Source organism: Rhinopithecus roxellana, chromosome 3, assembly GCF_007565055.1.
Source record: "Rhinopithecus roxellana isolate Shanxi Qingling chromosome 3, ASM756505v1, whole genome shotgun sequence".
In the NCBI taxonomy this organism is placed as follows: domain Eukaryota; kingdom Metazoa; phylum Chordata; class Mammalia; order Primates; family Cercopithecidae; genus Rhinopithecus; species Rhinopithecus roxellana.
In genome coordinates, this window is record NC_044551.1 from 155,015,495 (window position 1) to 155,036,676 (window position 21,182).

Consider the following 21,182-nt stretch of genomic DNA (forward strand, 5'->3'; position numbering starts at 1 on the left):
GCTAGGACAGTTATGAGGCCTCAGTGGGGCAAATTTGCAAAGATATATCAGAAATATAAGGGGATGGAATGATGATTAAGACTGGGATTTGGATTCCTCTGCGCTTTCTTTAAAAGATGGATGGGAAAAGAAGTGTCCATTTCAGATTCATTCTGCTCCCTTGGAGGCAAAACATACTTTGACCTAAGGCCTACTTTGCCCTCGATATTCATTGGGATTTTTTTCTAGTTCTTGCAATGGTCGTCTCGTTTCCTCCATCAGATGAATTGCTAATGAGCTCTGCACCTGAAATGGCTCCCCATTCACTTTCTTGTTTGCTGTGCTCCCTAAGGGCAGAGGTTTTTGAAGCTCACTTCCTTTCTGGACACCCACTAAGCTAAATACTGAATAATTTTTACTACTGAGCCCACGGAACTGGGTTCTCAAACCAAGTAAAAAGTTGCAGTGATTCTTGGAAATTAAAGCAAAGAACATTACAACTGTGTTGAGGTCTTGCATGGGGCTGTGTGAATACAGAAGCAAAGGCAGGTTTGTATTTTGAGAATACATTTATGCTCGTCTTACATGTATATCCAGGGACATAGATGATAAAACAGCCAGACCAAAACTCAGAGCCTTTAGATTTTTTCCCCAGCTTGCAAAATTGTTCAAGAATTACTGTTTTGTTGAGGTTCTATCAATGACAATGACCAGTGTAGGATGAGAACGGGCCGTTTTGTTTTTCTTTCTCATTAAAAGAGATTTCCTTTGGACCGTGGGCGTGTGGACCTTTCCAATTTGCACCACACACGGTAGTAAACACAACTGTCTTCCAATCAAAAGTGTTCTTCCCGTACTCAAGGGTGGAGTTTGCAAGCAGCTGGCCTGTGATTGGGCAGATTTTCATTCAGTTATGTTTAAGATGTTTTCAGGCATGCTTGGTTTTGAGTAATGCCTAGCAGGGCGCCCCCTTTTAAGGATGAGTAATTGAGGGTTGGATGAATGAGTTTCTGAAGTGATTGAAAACACACTTCTCAATTTTAGACTCCACGAATATACTCTTTCTAAATACTTTTTGATTCGGATATCCTGTAAAATATAGTACTGATCCATTTAATGAAACCTTTTTTGGAAAACAGTAACAAAGCTAAGTGCTACCTTAAGATGAGATATGAAAAGAAGGAGTCAGGATCCTGTTGATTGAGAGTTTTGTTGGTAAGGGTCTCATAGGTGGACATCTTCATCAGCAAAAGCCATGCTGACAAATTATTCAGATATTTAGCCAAGGCATGAAAACAGCTTTTTCCCCCTTTCTCATGGAATAGTGGTTTTATTTGTGTTTTAAAATGGGCCTTTTATTTTTTTTAGAGTAGTTCATTGGGTTTTTATGCATTTATCTCTGGCTCTTCTTTCCTAATCTGGTGTCCTCTTTGTGTTCCTAAGTCATTATTGGCTCATGTAAGTTGCAGAGACCTTGGGACCGTCACATATGTGTGTATTGTAGATAAAACAGACCAAAAAATAGAAAAAAGAAACCCATGGATTTTCCTTTTTTTGTTATAAAAGCAAAGCTTGTAATTTGCAAAATGTCAAAGGTTTACACAGGAAAAACCAGCAATCTCTTTGCTCATCTTTCTTAATACTAATACAAAAACATAAAAACATTCAACCGTATACAAAGAGTTTCCTTTTTTTAGCAAATGGTGTCATACTGCACAATATTTGCCATCCTGCCTTTTTTTCTTTCATTTGACAGTATACCATGGGGATCAATACTTACAGATTTTACTCATCATTTTTGGTAACTACCTTATATTCCATAGAATGGATGTACCATAATTTATTCAGTTATTCCTCCTGTTAATGGACATTCAGGTTATCTAAAGTTTTTTTGGCAGTATAGACAGTGCTGTCATTAATATACTTGCATACATATTTTTATGTAATCTAGGTTTTATTTTTGTAGTTTAGGAATCCAGGATTGAAATTGTTCTGTTAAGAAGTATATGTATTTTTTATTTTATTACATAATGCCAGGTTATTTTCCAGTAGGTGTATAGCATTTCCTACTCCCACCAACAGTACTCAAAGTGCTTGTTTCTCTTTACCCTTGCCATCACTGGTGTCATCAATCTTTTTTGTTTTTGCCAATCTGATGGGTGAAAAACAGTATCCATGATTTTCATGACTATTTGTCCTTTTTTCCATGTGTACTGGCTTTTTCATTTATTTGTTACTTATGGATATCTTTTGCTCATTTGAGAAAAATGGGAGTTGTTTTATCACTCTCTGCAAGTTCTGTGCATGCATATTAACTCCTTCAACTGCTCAATGGGTTGTATTTGTTTCATTTGTCTCTTGACTTTTTTTTTTTTGTTTTGAGACAGTCTCGCTGTGTCACCCAGGCTAGAGTGCAGTGGCTCCATCTCAGCTCACTGCAACCTCTGCCTCCTAGGTTCAAGCGATTCTCCTGCCTCAGCCTCCCGAGTAGTTGGGACTACAGGCACATGCCACCACGCCCAGCTAATTTTTTTATTTTTAGTAGAGACGGGGTTTCACCATATTGGCCAAGATGGTCTCTGTATCCTGACCTTGTGATCTGCCCACCTCGACCTCCCAAAGTGCTGGGTTTACAGGCGTGAGCCACTGGGCCCGGCTTCCTGACTTTCTTAATGGGTTGCTTTGCCATATAGAAAAATAAGAATTTTATGTTATCAGAATTATCGGGCCTCTTTTTGTTTCTTTGTTGTGTTTTTGAGACAGAGTCTTGCTCTGTCTCCCAGGCTAGAGTGCAGCGGCATGATTGCAGCTCACTCCTGGGCTTGAGCGATCCTCCCAGGGACTGCAGGCACGCGCCACCAGGCCTGGCTAACTTTTGTATTTGTTGTAGAAATAGAGTTTCACCATGTTGCCCAGGCTGGTCTGAAACTCCTGGGCTCAAGCAGTTGCCTGCCTCAGCCTCCCAAAGTGCTGGGATTCCAAACATGAGCCACTGCGCCTGGCCTGACTTTTCTTAATAGTTTAGGATTACTTGATTGGGAAGGAATCCCTATCTTGAACCTGTATAAATATACTTTTAAAAACTTTTTTTTTTTTTTTTTTTGAGACAGGGTCTTTCTGTTGCCCAAGCTGGAGTACAATGACACAATCACAACACACTGCAGCTTTGACCTCCCTGGGCTCAGGTGATACTCCCGCCTCAGCCTCCCAAGTAGCTGGAACCACAGATGCACACTACCACGTCTGGCTAATGTTTATATTTTGTATAGAGATAGGTTTTGCCATGTTGCCCAGGCAGGTCTTGAACTCCTGGGTTCGAGCAATCTGCCTGACTCGGCCCCCTAAAGTGTTGGGATTACAGGCGTGAGCCACTATGCCCAGCCAACATTTTTATTTATTTTTACCTTTAGATTTTTGGTCCATCTGGAATTTACTTTTTATTTTTATTTATTTATTTATTTTGAGACGGAGTCTCACTCTGTTGTCCAGGCTGGAGTACAGTGGCGCGATATTGGCTCACTGCAACCTCTGCCTCCTAGATTCAACCAATTCTTCTGCCTCAACCTCCCAAGTAGCTGGGACTACAGGCATGCACGAGATCAGGTTTCGCCATGTTGGCCAGGCTTGTCTCAGTCCTGACCTCAGGTGATCCACCCACCTCGGCCTCCCAAAGTGCTGGGATTACAAGTGTGAGCCACCGTGCCTGGCCTGTAATTATTTATTTATTTATTTATTTAGAGACAGAATTTCATTCTTATCACCCACGCTGGAGTGCAATGGTGTGATCTCGGCTCACTGCAACCTCTGCCTCCTGGGTTCAAGCGATTCTCCTGCCTCAGCCTCCCCAGGTAGCTGGGATTACAGGCGCCCACCACCATGTAATTTCACCATGTTGGCCAGGCTGGTCTCGAACTCCTGACCTCAGGTGATCTGCCTGCCCCGGCCTTCCAAGTGCTGGGATTACAGGTCTGAGCCACTGTGCCCAGCAGGAATTTTTTTTTTTTTTTTTGAGACGGAGTCTTGTTCTGTTGTCTAGGCTGGAGTGCAGTGGCACGATCTCAGCTCACTGCTGCAACCACTGCCTTCCAGATTCAAGCGATTCTCCTGCCTCCAGTCCCGGTAGCTGGGATTACAGGTGTGCGCCACCACACCCAGCTAGTATTTTTTATTTTTTAGTAGAGACAGGATTTCGCCATGTTGGCCAGGCTGGTGATCCACCCGCCTTGGCCTCCCAAACTGCTGGGATTACAGTCATGAGCCAGTGCGCCCAGCCCTTTTTTTTTTTTTGATTTTAATGGTTTTATCTGTCACCCAGGCTGGAGTACAATGGTGCAGTCATAGCTCACTGCAGTCTCAAATTTGTGGGCTCAGTTTGTCCTCCTGCCTCAGCTTCCTGAGTAGCTGGGACTACAGGTACACAGCACCATTCTCAGCTTTTTGTTTTTGTTTTTTTTTTGAGACACAGTCTTACTGTGTCGCCCAGGCTGGTGTGCAGTGGTGTGGTCTTGGCTCACTGCAACCTCCACCTCCAGAGTTCAAGATATTCTCCTGCCTTAGTCTCCTGAGTAGTTGGGATTACAGGCGTGTGCCACCATGTCTGGCTAATTTTTGTATTTTTAGTAGAGACAGGGTTTCACCATGTTGGCCAGGCTGGTCTTGAACTCCTGACCTCAGCTGATCTGCCTATCTCAGCCTCCCAAAGTGCTGGGATTACAGGTGCGAGCCACCGTGCCCCCGTGCTTTTTTTTTTTTTTTTTTTGGTAGAGATTGGGTCTCACAGTTTTGCCCAGGCTGGTTTCAAACTCCTAGCCTCAAGTGATCCACCCAGCTCGGCCTCCCAAAGTGCTAGGATTACAGGCATGAGCCAGTGCACTTGGCCTGGAATATTTTTGTAATCGGCAAGTGAGATGAGGGACCTAATTTTTTTTCTGCTGAGTGATCAATTGTGGCGACACTAATTTTTTTAGGTAAACCATTCTTTTTCTTTCTGTAGGTATAATTAAATGATGCTATAAATGTAGTATCACTTGGTTTTGAATGTGTATCATAGTTATCTCATGTATCCAGAAGTTACCAGAGAAGTGAAAGCATATATGCCCTATTTTTTTTAGTCCCTTAATCTTTCATCTCTATTTCAAGGAAAGACATTCTAAAATACTCCTTTCCTTTGATTAGAGATAATGTAATAATTGTAGCAATGTCTAGGCTAGTACTATGTTTCTTCTATCTGAGAGTCTTCCAGGAGGAGTGAAAGTGTATCTGCCTTCTGTTTTTACACCTCCCCACCCAACCTTTCCTCTGTCTCAGGGTGGGGTAGGTAACTCTAAAATACCTATTTTGTTTCTAAATAATGTAATAATTATAGTCAGGTCCAGGATAGTATTATATTTACTGTATTTCCAGGGTACAATTCGCTACCTGTGGTCAAACGTAGAATTTCAGCCCTAGTTGAAATGGGAGTTTGTGGCTTTTAAAATGTTTGTGTCCTTTTATTACTTATAATTTCAAAAGTTAAAATTCTGAGTGATATCTTGATACTTATGCTCTGTTTATTAATGTAAATAGAATATGTTTTTGTGAATCTGTGTATGGTGTAGAGAACTTTAAATAAAAATGACATTGTACTTTTTGACATTGAGTATATACTGTTTAGTTATGAGCCCCTCTAAGCACACTCATTGCCTTAACTCTGCTCTTACAGCAGCAGGTCTGTTTTTGAAACACTGAGCCATGGTTGAGTTTTTCAGACTCTCAAGCACTTTGTATAGTTGATTTTTTTAAAAAAAGATTGTGTGTGTGTGTGTGTGTGTGTGTGTGTGTGTGTGTGAATCTTAATAGTTCTGTTTCTTTTTTTTTTTTTTTTTTTTTTGAGACGGAGTCTCCCTCTTTCACCCAAGCTGGAGTGCAGTGGCACAATCTTGGCTCACTGCAACCTCTGCCCCCCGGGTTCAAGTGATTCTCCTGCCTCAGCCTCTCGAGTAGCTGGGATTACAGGCGAGTAGCTGGGAACCTGCCACCACACCCAGCTAATTTTTGTATTTTTAGTAGAGACAGGGTTTCACCATGTTGGCCAGGCTGGTCTTGAACTCCTGACCGCAAGTAATCTGCCTGCCTTGGCCTCCCAAAGTGCTTAGGTTACAGGTGTGAGCCACTACGCCCAGCCATTAATTTCCCATTTGTTTCTAAGGGACTTGCTTCACTAACTCCCCACCTGCCAAGAGTTCATTCTCTTTTTTTTTAATACACAGCTTCCTGGGTCTCTTCTCCAACTTGTTCTAGTTTATTTGTTTAGTTCCCCCTCCACCAACAGACTCAAAATGGTGGGTAAGAAACATGTCATTTTCTGTTGTGATTTTCTTTGCAACAGCTGGGGTGGGTTCTATAGGCTTTGCTTCCACAAGGCCTGGGGGACGCAACACCTGTTGCTGCTTCTCAGTTTTCCACTGCCTTTGACAGGTTAGTGGTTTTTAAGCCCTTTCCACTGTACCATCCCTATTGCCTCTGGTGCGAAAGCATCATCTTTTGCTCTTGATCTCTAGATGGGTAAAACCTGCCTGATTAGTAGTGACTCAGATAATGTGACTTCTTTGAGTTTTGCAAGGGCCGAAACTCCTTTTTTTTCCTTTTTTCATGACTTCAGAGGTAATCAGGCTCTAGGGGACTGATTCTCTCTAACCGAACTCTGGAGACTGAATTGTAAATCCATATGCAAGGTTATTAATTTACAGTGGGAGGTATACCTACCCAGAGATCTGCATAGAGCCCCTTCCTGCTCTGCTGTAGAGACCAAATTACTGATAAGAAGGGTCTTCGATGTGCAAAGAATTGGACAAGGGAAATTGGGTGTTGCCAAAAGGCTGTTTAAAGCAAGCAGCCTTGATTTTGGTGACCCTCCACTTTTCTAGTATTTTCTGGCTTTGTTCCCTCTTTAACCTTTTCTTTTAATGCTGTCATCCATTGAAATCCTATACAGAGAAAAGAAAACATGCTTATCCTTCAGACTCATGCATCCTAGGAGCTACAAACCCTATAAAGCCTTTCTGATTCCCCAGCATGTTGTTTTTATTCTTTGTTCCTTTAGCACTTTGTGGATGCCACTTTTTGGAATATTTATTGTAGTTTTTCTTGTTATAGATATGTGTAGCAAGATGTATAGCTTGTGAAGAAGTTCAGGAAATGCCACCCGAAAATATGCTTTGGATCTCAAACTGAGGGCACTTGGGGAGCAGCAGATGGAGGGCTGTCTCTGAACTTACTTCATCTACCTAAAGACGCATCCTCCAAAAGGAACTCTAGGCCGGGCGCTGTGGCTCACGCCTGTAATCCCAACACTTTGGGAGGCTGAGGTGGGCAGATCACTTGAGGCCAGGAGTTCGAGACCAGTCTGGCCGACATGACAAACCCCCATCTGCTAAAAATTACAAAAATTAGCCAGGCGTGGTGGCGCACGTAATCCCTGCTACTCGGAGGCACAAGAATGGCTTGAACCTGGGAGGCAGAGGTTACAGTGAGCCAAGATTGCACCACTGCACTCCAGCCTGAAAGAAACAAAAAAAAAAAAAAAAAGAAGGAACGCTATTGTCATGAATCCCTTCCCTGCTAACCTTATCAACCAGGGCAGATTAATTCCTATCACAGGAGATGAGACTGGAGGTCTATACCACATGCAGACAGGCAACTTTAGCTGTCACCTGTTTTTCTGAGGGCCCATTGATTTTTTTCCCAAAAAAATCCAGGTTAAGCCAGGTTCAGTGGTGTGGACCTATAGAGAAGATCACTTGAGCCCAGGATTTTTTTGTATACACACACACACACACACAAAATATCTTAAATAAATGAATAATGTATGTGGTTTACTCTCCCCTAAGTTGCCTATGAGAAATATAGAAATGTAATTTCTATAATTTTATATTATTATATAATTATTTCTTTAATTTTATGATTATAATTATATAAAAACTATTTCTATAATTTCTTTAGAAATACAAGGAAGCTTCTCAGTCTCACTGGGTTCTGGGTGTTTACTTTTCCTTCTTGTGATGCCCCCTACATGTAACAAATTTGTATTATTTTTCTCTCCTTAAACTGCTGACTGTTAATCACCTAAGCCTCAGAAGGTAGAGGGAAAGTCTTCCATCCTCCACACTTGCTTATCTATTCTACTAGATTGTAAATTCATGGAGGTCAGGAAACATGGATTTTTCTCTTTTTTCTCTTCTTTTCTCTGACCACTCTGTCTAAAAAAAGTAGAACATTTTGAAGCCCCTATTAGGCTGATGTTCACTTCGATTTATTACGGAATTTCTACTCTGTGGGCCCGTTATCTTTATAATCTTTCAATTTTTTTCTTTTACATGTTTTTATTGATATGGACTCACTACTAATTTTTTCATCTTGATATTGGAGTCACATTTGGGACTCCAATCCGAGGTACACTGGCCCTTGGTTTTGTGATTTGCGTCCGGGTTGTTTTCTTAGATTTGAAGCATTTGGTGTTTTCTTTTTCTGATTCTAAAGTAATGCATGCCTATTATACAAAATGTAGAAATTATTATTATTTTTTTTTGAAACGGAGTCTCGCTGTATCTCCCAGGCTAGAGTGCAATGGTGTGATCTCAGTTCACTGCAACCTCCGCCTCCTGGGTTCAAGTGATTCTCCTGCCTCAGCCTCCTGAGTAGCTGGGATTACAGGCTCCCGCCACCACACCCGGATAATTTTTTATATTTTTAGTAGAGATGAGGTTTCACCGTGTTAGCCAGGATGGTCTCAATCTCCTGACCTCGTGATCCGCCCGCTTTGGCCTCCCAAAGTGCTGGGATTACAGGCATGAGCCATCGCGCCTGGCCTCATACTGCATTTTTAATTTTGAATTTTGCTTTTTCATTTAATGTGGCAGTTATTTTCTTTATTTTTCTTTTTGTTTTTTCCTCTTTTTTTTTTTTTTTTTTTTTTTTGAGAGGAGTCTCACTCAACTCTGTCGCCCAGGCTGGAGTGCAGTGGCACGATCTGTGCTCACTGCAACCTCCATCTCCCGATTTCAAGACATTCTCCTCCCTCAGCCTCCCAAGTAGCTGGGATTACAGGTGCCGTGCCACCATGCCCAGCTAATTTTTGTATTTTTAGTAGAGATGGTGTTTCGTCACGTTGACCAGGTTGTTCTCGAACTCCTGACCATAAATAATCTGCCTGCCTCAGCCTCCCAGAGTGCTGGGATTACAGGTGTAAGTCACCACACTCAGCCTGTTATTTTCCTTTTTTACTAAAAATTATTCATTTTATGGGTGATTTTAATTTTCTTGGTGCTTTTCTGTATTTTCCACTGGTAATTCATGTATTGCTTTTATAACCCAAAAGAAAATAATAAATGCTGTGCAAGGAATTTGAATGTAATCTTATGAACGTAATTTTTTTTGGCTGAGTAATTTAACTCTTCCCCTTTCATTGGATATTAAAATTGTTTCAGATTTTAGGCTTCATCTCTAATTCCATGGTGAGCATTTTTGTGAATAAAACCTTTTCAGTGTTTAGGGTTATTTACTAGGATTATGGTCCGAAGTGGTATGATAGACACTGAGTATGTACATGTTTAAGATTCTGGATAGTCCCAGCTACTCGGGAGGCTGAGGCAGGAGAATGGCCTAAACCCAGGAGGCAGAGCTTGCAGTGAGCTGAGATCCGGCCACTGCACTCCAGCCTGGGCGACAGAGCCAGACTCCGTCTCAAAAAAAAAAAAAAAAAAAAAGATTCTGGATATATAGCAATTAAAAAAAAAAAAAAAGTCATTCCAGTTTTTACTCTGACCTGAGTTTGCTTATGGAATAAGCATTTATCTGGAGCCCATATTCTGCTACGCATTTAAAGTCTTTATTTCTTGTAATCCTACAGGCAATCCTTTGAGGTCTTTATTGTCCCTATTTATAGGCAAAGGAAGTGAGGCTCAAAGAGGCTAAAGTGACTTGCTCCAGGCTACACAGTTAAGAAACCGGAGAGGTGGGATGCAAATCCATATCTGTCATTCCACAACCCCTTAAAGCACTATATGTGCTGGAGTTTTTATTCAGGTTATTTCCATTGTTCCCATGTACTTCACATTTAATTTATTCAGGATGTTAGAAAGTAGAAAAATTTGGAGATATTTGGTAGAAAGCTATCTCTTGAGAGTCAAAGAAACTGTAAAGAGAAATTTATTTTTTATTTGAAAACAGAGGTATTCAACTCATGGATCTACTCCCACCTTGACAAGATATCCCACAGTTGTGTAACATTATTATTATTATTATTATTTATTATTATTATTTTTTTTGAGACGGAGTCTCGCTCTGTCGCCCAGGCTGGAGTGCAGTGGCCAGATCTCAGCTCACTGCAAGCTCCGTCTCCCAGGTTTACGCCATTCTCCTGCCTCAGCGTCCCGAGTAGCTGGGACTACAGGCGCCCGCTACGTCGCCCGGCTAGTTTTTTTTATTTTTTAGTAGAGACGGGGTTTCACCGGGTTAGCCAGGATGGTCTCGATCTCCTGACCTTGTGATCCGCCCGTCTCGGCCTCCCAAAGTGCTGGGATTACAGGCTTGAGCCACCGCGCCCGGCCGTCTAACATTATTTTTAACAGAGTTCACATTTTGTCTGGAGTATAGGTAGGAAAACTGGAAAATTTAGGAGCCTTGGAAAGTTATCTTTGATTTCCTTTACCATCTCACAATCAACGCCATATCCTGTTATTTTTATCTCTAATTTCTCAAATATACTTTACATTTATCCAGTATTCTTTTTCTTTTTCTTTTTTTTTTTCTTTTTTTGAGACAAAATCTTGCTCTTGTCCCCCAGGCTGGAGTACGATGGGGCAATCTCCACTCACTGCAACCTCCCGGATTCAAGCGATTCTCCTGCCTCAGCCTTTTGAGTAGCTGGGATTACAGGTGCCTGCCATCACGCCCGGCTAATTGTTGTATTTTTGGTAGAGACGGAGTTTCACCCTGTTGGCCAGGCTGGTCTCGAACTCCTGACCTCAGGTGATCCGCCCACCTCGGCCTCCCAAAGTGCTAGGATTACAGTCATGAGCCACCACGCACGGCCCATACAGTATTCTTACTGGGTTAGGTCTTTTAACTGGGTTATTATTGCTTTGTAATTGGTCTCCCTGCTTCCGGTTTCTTCCATCCACATCTTCCAACCTGACCCCAAAGGCAATTCTTTCCTCTTTTTTTTAAAAAAATAAGTTAATTATAAATACATTCTTTTAGGCCAGGCACAGTGGCTTACACCTGTAATCCTAGCACTTTGGGAGGCCAAGGCGGCCAGATCACTTGAGGTCAAGAGTTCAAGACCAGCCTGGCCAAACATGGTGAAACCCCGTCTCTACAAAAAATACAAAAATTAGCCGGGCATGGTGGTGCTTTGCCTATAATCCCAGCTACTCGAGAGAGTCTGAGGCACAGAATGCCTTGAACCCGGGAGGCGGAGATTGCGGTGAGCCTAGTGATATTGTCTCAAACAAATAAATAAATAAATAAGTAAATTCTTTTTAAAAAAAGGAAACATCTACTGATGAGGCTAAAATACTGTTCACTGTCTCATCCCAGCCCTCCCACTCTCAATCCCCTCCCCTCAGATAATCTGCAACTTGCTTTTTCCCTCACATAATGTATCTCAGTGATCTTTCCACGTTAGTCTATTAGATAGATCTCATTTTTAAAAACTCCTATTATTTATTCCATAGTATAAGTTGTATTTTAGTTATTCACCTAATTATAAAATGCTTTATAATTTCCATTTTGATTTCCTTTTTAAACTAAGTTTTGAGAACTTCCCCCCATTGTCTTTCTTTTTTCTTTCCTTCTTTCTTTTTTTTTTTTTTTTTTTGAGACAGGGTCTCACTGTTGTCCAGGCTGGCGTGCAGTGGCGTGATCATAGTTCACTGTAGCCCTGACTTCATGGGCTCAAGCAGTCCTCCTACCTCAGCCTTCCAAGTGGCTGAGACTTATAGGTGCACACCACTATGCCCAGCTAATTTTTTATTTTTGTAGAGACAAGGTCTCATCTATGTTACCCAGGGTGGGTCTCGAACTCCTAGGCTCAAGTGATCCTCCCACCTCAGCCTCCCAAAGTGTTGGGGATTACAGGCATCAGCCACCATTCCTGGACCCCATTATCTTTCTATAGTTTACTAGGTCTCCCCACCACCTTTAAAACTGTCAGTGCTCCTTCAAGGCCTGTAGAGGCAACATAAGCTCAGTAGGTCTAGGGAGGAACCAGACTTGTGAGAAACAGCTGGGTGACAGACCAAAAGGTGTAATGGGCATTGGCAGCTGCTGGAGAGTGCACATGCTGCCTAAAGATATTCAAATGCACAAGTGGCTCAAGCCTGTAATCCCAGCACTTTGGGAGGCGGAGACGGGCGGATCACGAGATCAGGAGATTGAGACCATCCTGGCTAACACGGTGAAACCCCGTCTCTACTAAAAAAAATACAAAAAACTAGCTGGGCAAGGTGGTGGGCACCTGTAGTCCCAGCTTCTCGGGAGGCTGAGGCAGGAGAATGGCATGAACCCAGGAGGTGGAGCTTGCAGTGAGCTGAGATCCGGCCACTGCACTCCAGCCTGGGCGACAGAGCAAGACTCCGTCTCAAAAAAAAAAAAACAAAAAAGGATATTCAAATGCACAATATAAACAAATGAAAGACTACTCCTGGCCTAACAGCATCTTTGTCAACAGGTTTCAATTTTTCAACCGTTAATATGCCAGTCAGAGCACTTTACAGCTTACTTACTAACCTCCTCCTCTTACTGCTCCCAGAACACTTGATCTGCTTTTATTTTTCTCTGTCTTTGCACCTGCTGGAAAGTCTTTCCTTCTTTTTTCTGCCAGAAGAATGCAGCTTGTCCTTTAAGACCCAGTTTGTATACTACTACCTCTTCTGTGAAACTGTTCTGGTTTCCCAAGGCAGATGTCTTGTCTAATCTAACATAGCCTATTCAAATCTTTATTATTATCCTGATTACTTCGCACTGAAATAATTTCTGTACCTCTCTGTTGGGCTCATCTAGGGTGTGAGTCCCTACTGTCAAGTTGCTGCCTTATTTACCTTGATATTCTTGGTCCTGGCAAGTGCTTCACTTATAAGAGGCATTCTATTTGTGTTAAGAGAGTGAATAAATGAATAATGTTATTAATTATAGTAAGAATGGCCTTGAGAACAGCCAGAATCCAAACTGATGATTACATGACAAATATGAAGCCCCATATCACTTAGATTACTACCATCTGATTTTGTCAAACTTAGGATAATATATTTTATTTTTAAAGAACTTATTTGTCACTAAAATGAATATAAATCACATGTAGACCACAAAGAGAAATGAAAGCAAGAGTTTTAACACTAACTTTTCTTAACCAATAAAATACTTTGCGTGTAATCCTTGGGTTCTAACCGAAGCATGTGTTGTACCATTTGCTACTTTTACTCTAATAGTAGAAATTTAATCTGACTTTTTAAAAAATTTCTTAGCTGATCATGGTTTGTATTAATCAGGCTTTTAAAAAATTATCTTAGCGGGGCGTGGTGGCTCACCCCTGTAATCTCAGCACTTTGGGAGGCCAAGACAGGTGGATCATGAGGTCGGGAGTTCAGGACCATCCTGGCCAAGATGGTGAAACCTCATCCCTACTAAAAATACAAAAATTAGCTGGGTGCGGTGGCGGGCACCTGTAATCCCAGCTACTCAGGAGGCTGAGGCAGGAGAATCGCTTGAACCCTGGAGGCAGAGGTTGCAGTGAGCCAAGATCGCGCCACTGCACTCCAGCCTAGGCAACAAGAGTGAGAGTCTGTCTCAAAAAAAAAAAAAAAAACCTCAAACTGTTTTAGTCCTCCCCTACTAAGATTATCAGCCTCCCTTGGTCATCTCTGACTCAATCCAATCACTACCCTTATTTTTGCTAGTTTATATCCCTTCTTTGTGTCCTGTGGCCTGGCCACTACCATTAAGAGTATGTGTTCTGTGTACTTAGATTTAAAATGGTTCTTCTTCTTTTTCTTCTTTTTTTTTTTTTTTTTTGGAGACAGGGTCTCACTCTGTTGCCCAGGCTGGAGTACAGGCTCATGAACGTAGCTCACTCCCGCCTTGAACTCCTGGACCCAAGCTGTCCTCCCATCTCAGCCTCCTGAGTAGTGTGGACTACAGGTGTACCCCGCCATGCCTGGTTAATTTTTTCTATTTTTTTTTTTTTTTTTTTGTAGAGACAGGATCTTGCTATGTTGCCAGGGCTGGTTTTGAACTCTTGAACTGCTGGGCTCAAGTGATCCTCCCGCCTCAACCTCCCACAGTGCTGGGATTACAGGTGTGGGCCACCGCGTCCCACATAAAATGGTTCTTTACCTTGTATGTACTAACTCTTTCATTTTTGTAGCTAGGAAGCCAAGTATAGTCCTGGGCCAGAAATAAGCTTCACTCTTGGGGGAATATGTTTACATATATCCATAGTCCATATTTATATGTATCTACATTCCGTATTGCTCTCAAAACAAATTCATATTATCAGATTGGAGCTGTCGTTTGATCCCGGAATGTGTAGTACAGGGTTTTTTCAGATTTAACACTTTATTCCATATCCTTTCCCCAAGTAAGGTTAGAGATAATTGCCCTTAAATTAGGTAAAATGTAACCCCCAAATATTTTAGCTTTTTCCTAATGTTTTTAGGTATGTGATGGTAGTATTGGATTCTTGAATATTAACTTTTAAAATATTCAATTTCTTATCTACAAAGAATAAAAATCATTACAGCTTTAGCCCAGTGGCTTATTTTAGTGTTGTTCTTGTTTTTGTGTGTTGGTATAACATAGAATGTTATGATTCCTATGTTGAATTTTTTTTTTTTTTTGAGACAGAGTCTCGCTCTGTTGCCCAGGCTGGAGTGCAGTGGCCGGATCTCAGCTCACTGCAAGCTCCGCCTGCCGGGTTCAGGCCATTCTCCTGCCTCAGCCTCCCAAGTAACTGGGACTACAGGCGCCCTGCCACCTCACCCAGCTAGTTTTTTTGCATTTTTTTAGTAGAGACGGGGTTTGACCGTGTTAGCCAGGATGGTCTCAATCTCTTGACCTCGTGATCCACCCGTCTCGGCCTCCCAAAGTGCTGGGATTACAGGCTTGAGCCACCACACCCGGCCCCTATGTTGATTTTTAAAGTGGTTGGCAGATTAGAACTATTCATCATGGCACCTAGCCATTGGTTACCATGGAGCCTCAACCTCTGGTTTTCTGAGGACACCTGGTAGAGTACTGTGTCACTCAGGGTCAGATCCAATCTGGGCATTGAACATTCCAGGCTGCTTTTTATGGTTTGCAAGGTCTTGTCTGTCCTCCAGCCATTGTGTCCTCCTGAGATCAGTTCATCTTTGTAATGGCAGCACTTCTTTTCTCTGGTTCAAAATCGAAGTCATTTTTTAATTCTCCTCTACTTCTACGTTCAGCCAGTCATCAACTTTGTGATAGGGCTCTTGGATTCTCATAAGCAGAAGTCACTTCCTTTCTCATTTTACTACCCCCAACTCTGGGTCATGTAAGAACACTCCCTACTACTCCCCCACCGTATACACACACACAAAACCTTTTAATGATAGTTGCATGCACATACCCACACCTCCCGTTGACAGCTGGATGAAGCCCCAATCTTTTATCCAAGTGTTCAAGGTCTTCCACATCTACTCCTAGCCTTTTTAGCCTTATTTGCTGCTGCTTCCTCCCTACAGTGTGTTAAATAGTTCCTGGCCATCCCAGAACTTAACTGGGGCTTTTGTTGTCCTCAGCCTCTATCAGTTCCTCTGCACCTCTGAAGTGATCTTATGCCTCTGAATACCCGCCCTACTTTATTTTACCCTGTTTCTATTTATCCTGTGACATACTGTTGCCCAAATAGTGCTTTATAATCAACCAAAGTGCTTTAGAATCTGTTCATTTAATTTTCACAACCAGTCCATGAGGTAAGAAAGATGTGTCATATCACAAAAGAGAAAACTAAGATTTGAGGAGGGAAAAGTAAGTTATCTAGCTTTTGCAAGAGAGTGGAACTGAGACACTAATCCAGGCCTCCTGGAACATGAGCTCCAAGCTTTGTACATTATGCTGCCTTTCTTGGTGCCGGAGTCTGCTCTTAAATGTAAGTTTGAATACATCTCTCTCTTTCCAGTTGCCTGTAAGTTACCTGAAGGCAGGGACTATGTCTTATTCCCCTATAACATGTATGTGTGAATGAGCCTATTTATATATTAAATATACTGCAGTTCAGTGTTCTGTCCTTTTTCTTTGTAAAAATCATTCTTCTCCTCTCTGAGCCTTGCATCTCCATCTTTTTATTAAGTAGAAATGAAGCTTACTTTGCTCATTGCTAATTTCTTTGTTGGAGTATTATAGATAAAGAACTAGAACTTTATAATGAATTTAACTTTTGGGGTAACTTTTCAGCAATGCACTTCAGTTCACAAGGATTTGTTACCTGTGAAGAGATTAAACCAGTAGCCAGGCTACTGAGCTGTGGTTCCATACTTTCCAAGTGTAAATTTCCTGAATTTTCATATCATTATAATTTTTTTTTTTTTTTTTTTTTTTTTTTTTTTTTTTTTGAGACGGAGTCTCGCTCTGTCACCCAGGCTGGAGTGCAGTGGCCGGATCTCAGCTCACTGCAAGCTCCGCCTCCCGGGTTCACGCCATTCTCCTGCCTCAGCCTCCCAAGTAGCTGGGACTACAGGCGCCCGCCACCTCGCCCGGCTAGTTTGTTTTTTGTATTTTTTAGTAGAGACGGGGTTTCACTGCGTTAGCCAGGATGGTCTCGATCTCCTGACCTCGTGATCCACCCGTCTCGGCCTCCCAAAGTGCTGGGATTACAGGCTTGAGCCACCGCGCCCGGCCATATCATTATAATTTTTATGTTGGTTACTTGAGAACATGTATACAAACAAAAAAAAGCTATTGTGAATTCAGTAATATTTTTCTTCAAATTTTTTTCACTGTGGTAAAATACACATAAAATTTTATTAACAATTTTTAATTTGAATTTTATTAATTACATCATCTACATGCATTTGAAAAATGATAGTACATACATCTGCAAGACCTCTGACATTCATTCTAGGAAATGCTTGGTGCCCCTAGTACTTACAGATCCTCCTGGTAACTCCGCAGTTGCCAGTTGGGAGTCACGTCTGTGGAGATTCTCATATTGTCCTACATCACTTAGTGTTGCCTTAAGAAGTTTCATGTGAGTTTTTTTTGTTTGTTTGTTTGTTTTGAGACAGAATTTCGCTCTTGTTGCCTAGGCTGGAGTGCAATGGCACGATCTCGGCTCACCGCAACCTCCGCCTCCTGGGTTCAAGTGATTCATCTACCTCAGCCTCCTGAGTAGCTGGGATTATAGGCATGCGCCACCACGCCCAGCTAATTTTGTATTTTTAGTGGAGATGGGGTTTCTCCATGTTGGTCAGGCTAGTCTCGAACTCCTGACCTCAGGTTTGATCTGCCCACCTCAGCCTCCCAAAGTGTTGGGCTTACAGGTGTGAGCCACTGCGCCCGGCCTCACGTGAGAAATTTTATAGAGCCAAGTAGTTGGAGAAGCTTTGCTTCTCTGAGTAATTGCTGTGTGTTTTCCTTGTGGACAACAAGAACTATGCAACTGACTTTGTCTCCATTTTTATATTGGCCTTTGGGAAACTTAAAGCCAAATATGTCACACAGGCTGTGCCCAGTGGCTCACGCCTGTAATCCCAACACTTCAGGAGACCAAGGTGGGTGGATCAGTTGAAGCCAGGAGTTCGAGACCAGCCTGGCCAACATGGCAAAATCCCATCTCTACAAAAAATGCAAAAATTAGCTGGGCGTGGTGGTGCACACCTATAGTCCCAACTACTCGGGAGGCTGTGGCAGAAGAATCGCTTGAACCCAGAAGGCAGAGGTTGCAGTGATCCAAGATCGTGCCAGCCTGGGTGACACAGCAAGACTCTGTCTCAAAAAACAGAAAGTCATAGAATCACAGCAGCTATATAGATCCTTATTTCCTGCTAAGTCCTTTTTTTCCCGGGCTGGAGTGCAGTGGCCGGATCTCAGCTCACTGCAAGCTCCGCCTCCCGGGTTTACGCCATTCTCCTGCCTCAGCCTCCCGAGTAGCTGGGACTACAGGCGCCCGCCACCTCGCCCGGCTAGTTTTTTGTATTTTTTAGTAGAGACGGGGTTTCACCGTGTTAGCCAGGATGGTCTCGATCTCCTGACCTCGTGATCCGCCCATCTCGGCCTCCCAAAGTGCTGGGATTACAGGCTTGAGCCACCGCGCCCGGCCTTCCTTTTTTTTTTTTTTTTAACTTTGATAGTGACTTCCTGTTGTAGTTTGCTTGACTCTGATTTTAATTTATATTTTATGGTTTTGTTACACGTGTTTCCCAAAAGCCAACAAAAATCCTTAGTTGATGGAGTGGGATATAAATAAATAAATACTCTGGCCCTTTTGTGACCAGCTATATATTAGGCACTGGACATATCTATTATAAATAGTGATAATTTATATACATATGTAGCTTTTTTTTGAGATAGAGTCCTGCTCTATTGCTCAGGCTAGAATGCAGTGGCATAATCTCAGCTCACTGCAGCCTCCACCTCTCGTGTTCAAGCAGTTCTCTGCCTCTGCCTCCTGAGTAACTGGGATTACAGGTGCCCGCCATCACGCCCAGCTAATTTTTGTATTTTTAGTAGAAATAGCGTTTCACCATCTTGTCCAGGCTGGTCTTGAACTCCCGACTTTGTGATCCACCTGCCTCAGCCTCCCAAAGTTCTGGGATTACAGGCATGAGCCACCGTGCCTGGCCACATATATAGCTTTTGATGCTGTGTTGACTCATCTTCAGACATCAGAATTTATATAGAAAGTCAAAGCTGGGGCCAGCCAGGGTAGCTCATACCTGTAATCCCAGCACTTTGTGAGGCTGAGGCGGGAAGATTGCTTGGCTCCAGGAATTCAAGACCAGCCTGGGCAACATAGTGAGACCCTGTCTCTGCAAATAATCAAAAATTAGCTGGACATGGTAGTGTGCGCCTATAGTCTCAGCTACCCAGGAGGCTGAGGGAGAACTGCTTGAGCCTAGGAAGTCAAGGCTGTAGTGAGCCGTGATTGCGCCACACAGCAGTCAGTTTGGGCAACAAAGTAAGACTCTGTCTCAAAAAAAAAAAAAAAAAGTCAAATCTAAGCATAGTATTTATTAGAAAAATGTAGCTTCATTTAATGTAATCTGCTTTCAGAACTGTATAAATACAGCGTCTACTTAAGTATATCTCAACAAGTGGAGTATCTGTTCAGGGAAGAAGAAAGCATTGTAACTACAGCAAGTCTCTGCTAGCCGATGTGAGATTACTGCTGACAGTTGCACTTAAGAATCCACATGCAGCTTTGTGTGGTGGCTCATACCTATAATCCCAGCACTTTGGGACGCCAAGGTAGGAGGATCATTTGAGCCCAGGAGTTCAGCAAGACCCTATCTCTACTGAAATAATTAATTTTGATTTAATTTTAAATTTTAAAAAAGGCTGGGCACAGTGACTCACGCCTGTAATCCCAGACTTTGTGAGGCCGAGGTGGGCAGATCCCTTGTTCAGAAGTTCAAGACCAGCCTGGGCAACATGGTGAAATCTGTCTCTACAAAAAATAAGCTGGGCATGATGGCATATGCTAGTAGTTCCAGCTACTTGGGGGACTGAGGCAGGAGGATCATTTGAGCCCAGGATGCAGAGGTTGCAGTGAGCTGAGATCACGCCATTTCACTGCAGCTTGGGCGACAGAGTGAGGCCCTGTCTCAATCAATCAATCAATAGAATCCACACACAGGAATGGGAGAACAATGTTTTTCAGCATTTTATCTTTTTGAATTTTTCCCATATACATACATCACCTATCGAAAAAATAATTAAAAGTTCACAGTCAATTGCAATAGAAGTATTAAAAATTTCTTCCCATTGGATTATGAGCTTTTTGAGACCAAGAAGTAGGCCAGATTCCTTTCTGTACTCCTGAACCTAGTATAGTATGCTTTCAGCTAGTTTGTGTAGACATGAATTAGAAACTAAGAGTTGCAAATTTCAGTAGGGACATGACTAAAAATTACTGAATGATTGTGAATAGTTCATACCTCCTTAACTCTGTTCCTCCTTTTCAGAATGGGGCTGAGACCAGCTTCCTGGCTCTGAAGATCAGTTTTTATTGACATCCATTAAAAGATCTTAAACACAAGTTAGAATTATTCCTAGTCAGTTGTTCAAAACAGTGGGGTTTATGTTCATTTATAAGTATAGTGTGAGATTTTTCCAAGTGTGACTTCCAAACTGCTTTTTTTCTCTTTTTTGCAGATCTTTGTAGAATTTGATGGCTGTAACTGGAAACAACACTCCTGGGTAAAAGTTCATGCTGAAGAAGTTATTGTGCTTCTGCTGGAAGGATCTCTTGTATGGGCACCCCGTGAGGACCCAGTCCTTCTCCAGGGCACTCGAGTCTCCATTGCACAATGGCCAGCCCTGGTGAGTGGCTTTTACTGGGTGGGAACGTATCTGAGCTTTACTCCTATAATGTAACTATGACATGTTACAGACAGAGTATGTATAAGAACTATATACTTTGTCCTTAACATATGTTTATTCTGAAGTTACTAATGCAAAAATTAGGAGCAGTCTTTTCTCCTTTGTCCTCTAAAACGTTTTATATTAGGTGATATTTGATATGAAAGAATTTTTTTGGCTGGACATGGTGGCTCATGCCTTGTAATCCCAGCACTTTGGGAGACTGAGGCAGGAAGATCACTTAAGCTCAGGAGTTTGAGACCATCCTGGTAACATGCCAAAACCCCATCTCTACAAAAAATACAAAAATTAGCTAGGTCTGGTGACACATGTCTGTGGTCCCAGCTACTTGTAGGGCTGAGGTAGGAGGATGGCTTGAGCTCAGGAGGTTGAGGCTACGGTGAGCCATGATTGTGCCACTGTATCCAGCCTGGGTGACAGAGTGAGACCCCTGTCTCAAAAACAAAAAAAACAACAATGAAAAGAATTTTTTCACCTTTAGTCTTTTCTCAGAGCAAGGTTTTGAAACATTATTTATAACCTTTGAAGTTTTTTTTCAATTATGGAGTGAAATAAAATAGCATTATAAAATTTATTTTATTTTTTTGAGACGGGGTCTGGCTCTG

General features: G+C 42.2%; 1 protein-coding gene across 1 annotated transcript in view; it reads left to right on the top strand.

The window, feature by feature from the left end:
- Positions 1-21,182, top strand: part of KDM3B (lysine demethylase 3B) — an 87,297-nt gene that overhangs the window by 1,640 nt on the left and 64,475 nt on the right. The window contains exon 2 of the mRNA XM_030928022.1: positions 20,350-20,517. Within this exon, the coding sequence (XP_030783882.1) occupies positions 20,350-20,517 (168 nt within the window). The remainder of the gene's footprint in view (positions 1-20,349; positions 20,518-21,182) is intronic.